The sequence below is a fragment of the Olea europaea genome, unplaced genomic scaffold (assembly GCF_002742605.1).
Source record: "Olea europaea var. sylvestris unplaced genomic scaffold, O_europaea_v1 scaffold915, whole genome shotgun sequence".
In the NCBI taxonomy this organism is placed as follows: domain Eukaryota; kingdom Viridiplantae; phylum Streptophyta; class Magnoliopsida; order Lamiales; family Oleaceae; genus Olea; species Olea europaea.
The window spans coordinates 1-3,192 of NW_019267631.1; the positions used below are offsets into that span (position 1 = coordinate 1).

Below are 3,192 nucleotides of genomic sequence, written 5' to 3' on the forward strand. Positions count from 1 at the left end.
TCGAATGTCTTCTTGGAGCAGAAGATGAGTTCACGTGGTGGTCTTCTGGAGAGGATAGCGGCTAGAGCCGGTTTCAATGCCCCGAGGTTGAATACAGAAAGTATCCGGCCAGCTGACCTTTCTCAAAACCCGGATGTTCGGTCTCCTTATCTGACAATTCCTCCAGGTGTCAGCCCAACAAGTCTGCTAGAATCTCCTGTCTTCCTAGCTAATAATTCACTGGTAAGCTTGGAAACTATAAAACTTCTGGTTAAGTTTCGAGAATTTTTGGTCAAATCATTGTTTTAGGCTTTTAGCACACATTCAGTTGCAAGATAGAGGGTTGCTCAATCCTGGATTATATTAAGAAAGAAAAAGAATTTAAAATCATGTGTATTGTACCCCTTATTGTCCAATACTATATACCATACATACTCTTGACATAAAGTGGATTGCATAGAAGACATTTCCCTTTTGTTTTATTTTTTGAACACTGGAAGTGGAGTGCGGGAAGATAATTGTGTAGCTGAAATAACTCGTATATTTTTCCTCAGTCAAGTTTCTGAACGTGAGAGTAATCTAGAAGTCTATAACTTTCTATGAGATTCATTTTCTACTACATAGAATGTGTAAAAAAAGAGTGGGCTGAAAACAAGTAGACGGTAATAAACTTTCACATCGTCTGTTTCCACTTTGATAAGTGGTAAGATGGTTTTTCATGCTTCTAACATTGCTTCCTTCAAACAGAAAATTGCGGAGATGTCTCCATTGAATATATTTGACTTGATGTTAAAGAATTTTATTTTGTCCATTATGACAATTTGCTGATTCAGTAGTGAGTTATTTTCTCCGCCTTCAATTATCAATGAATAGCTCATTTTTCTGCAGGTCCAGCCATCTCCAACAACTGGGAAATTTTCATTTCTCCCAAGCAACATAGGAAACTCGATGTTGATGGCAGGCAATCTCGATAAGGGCAAAGAAAATACTTTCGAAGATTTGAATGCCTCATCATTTGCATTTCAGCCTGTCATGGAATCTGGTTCCTCGTTTCATTTTGGTGCCGCAAGCAAAGTAATTATACTCTCTCTCTCTCTGTCTCCTCCCCAAAACCTATGCACATGATTTGATCAGACGTTTGATTCTCCAGTCCTCCTTATCAAACCTACCACTAGAGTGTGGCATGTTTTTGTTTATAGAGTAGACCTTAGTATTTGCATATTCAGTTTTCCTGCAAGTTATTTCAGCACTTTTTGCAAAATTAAGGATAGTTCTTTTCTATTGCTTTTTTGGACCAGGTAAATCCTTCAAGTCTTTCTCAATATTCGGAAAACTCACTTCTGCCTCAAAGTGTAGAACCCCTGAAAGTTCACTCTCAGAACGGTACACTTTTTCAGCAGATTGATCTCTCTAATTCATCTGCCAAGAACACCCACGACATCTCAACTGAGCCAGTGTCTTTCGGTACAATTGGCAGCACCATGGAGCATTCTCCACTGTTTGATGACCCACAAGAGGATGATGCTGATCAAAGAAGCAACGATGATCCCAATGTTGGCAGTGGTCCAGCTGACGACGGTTATAATTGGAGAAAATATGGGCAGAAACAGGTAAAAGGAAGTGATTATCCTCGGAGTTATTACAAATGCACACATCCAAATTGTCCCATCAAGAAGAAAGTGGAACGCTCCCCCGAGGGTCATATTACAGAGATAATTTATAAGGGAGCCCATAATCACCCAAAACCTCCACCCAGTCGGAGATCAGCTGTTGGATCCTTGAGTGCACTTGGCGATGTTCAGCTTGACACAACTGAGCAACCAGGAACTGGTGCTAATGGTGATCCTGTCTGGTCAAACGTGCAAAATGGAACCCCCGATTGGAGATGGGAAAATCCGGACTTGACACCGTCAGCGGCTTTGGGCCAAGAACATGGCAACGGAACTACCTCTTTTCTAGCTCAAGTCAGCACTCAGTTTGAGTCTGGCAATGCTGCGCAAGGGTCTTCTACTTTCTCGAATGATGAAGAGGAAGATGATCGTGAAACGCATGGCAGTGTATCATTGGGCGATGATGGTGAAGAAGATGAATCAGAGTCAAAACGAAGGTTAATACTTCTGTTTAAATGATTTATTAGAAATCAACAGGAATATAGACTGACAACATTTTGACTTTCTTTGTGATAGGAAAATCGAAACTTTCCCTTCAGACATGAGTGGGGCTACTAGAGCCATCCGGGAGCCTAGGGTCGTAGTGCAAACAACCAGTGAGGTAGACATCCTTGATGATGGGTATCGCTGGCGCAAATATGGGCAGAAAGTTGTGAAAGGAAATCCAAATCCAAGGTAAACGACTTATAATTGTGACTTGAACATAACCAATATATCTCAAGTCTAGAAACTATTGTTAAGCTGTTATGAAACGGGATTTTTGGTATTCTTGGTGCAGGAGTTACTATAAGTGCACAAGCGCAGGCTGCACCGTCAGGAAGCACGTCGAGAGAGCTTCACATGACCTGAAATCAGTGATAACAACGTACGAGGGAAAACACAACCATGATGTTCCTGCACCTCGCAACAGCAGTCATGTTAATTCTGGAGCTTCAAACACCCGTCCAAACCAAGCTTCGACTGCTTCTCAGAGTCAAATACATAGACCCGAGCCAGCTCGACTTCATAGCAGCCTTGGACGGTTTGAAAGACCTTCGCTTGGCTCATTTGGCCTTCCTGGGAGGCCGCATCTTGGATCTAATCCAAACTTTGGACTTGGAATGAATCAGACCGGGCTAGCCAATCTGGCAATGGCAGGATTTGAGCCTAACCAAGGCAGGTTACCCGTACTTCCAATGCATCCGTATTTAGGACAACTGCGCCCATTGAGTGACACAGGTTTCATGCTGCCAAAAGAAGAACCGAAAGTGGAGCCGGAGACCGACTCTGGTTTGAATGTCTACGGTGGCTCATCAGTCTATCATCAGATTATGAGTCGATTGCCCCTTTGACTACCAATGTAAATTTTTGTCCTCTTAAGAAAGTGTTACTTGTCTACGCTAAAGAAAATAGAGATTTTAACTTAATATTTAAATGGGTTTTTTTACATTGGGGCTGCTTCTAACTATTCATTCTCTTCCTTTGTGAACAATCACAGATAGGATTTCATATTCACCATACTTATGAGTAAACTTTTGTCTCCCTAAGGAGCAGAATTTCATTC

General features: G+C 41.7%; 1 protein-coding gene across 1 annotated transcript; it reads left to right on the forward strand.

Moving 5' to 3' along the window:
- Positions 1-6: 6 nt before the first annotated feature.
- On the forward strand, positions 7-3,192 carry LOC111392291 (probable WRKY transcription factor 2). Its single transcript, XM_023017603.1, has 5 exons — positions 7-222; positions 868-1,053; positions 1,278-2,086; positions 2,166-2,324; positions 2,428-3,192. The coding sequence occupies exons 1-5, from the start codon at positions 25-27 to the stop codon at positions 2,978-2,980; spliced, it is 1,905 nt and encodes a 634-aa protein (XP_022873371.1). The 5' UTR covers positions 7-24; the 3' UTR covers positions 2,981-3,192.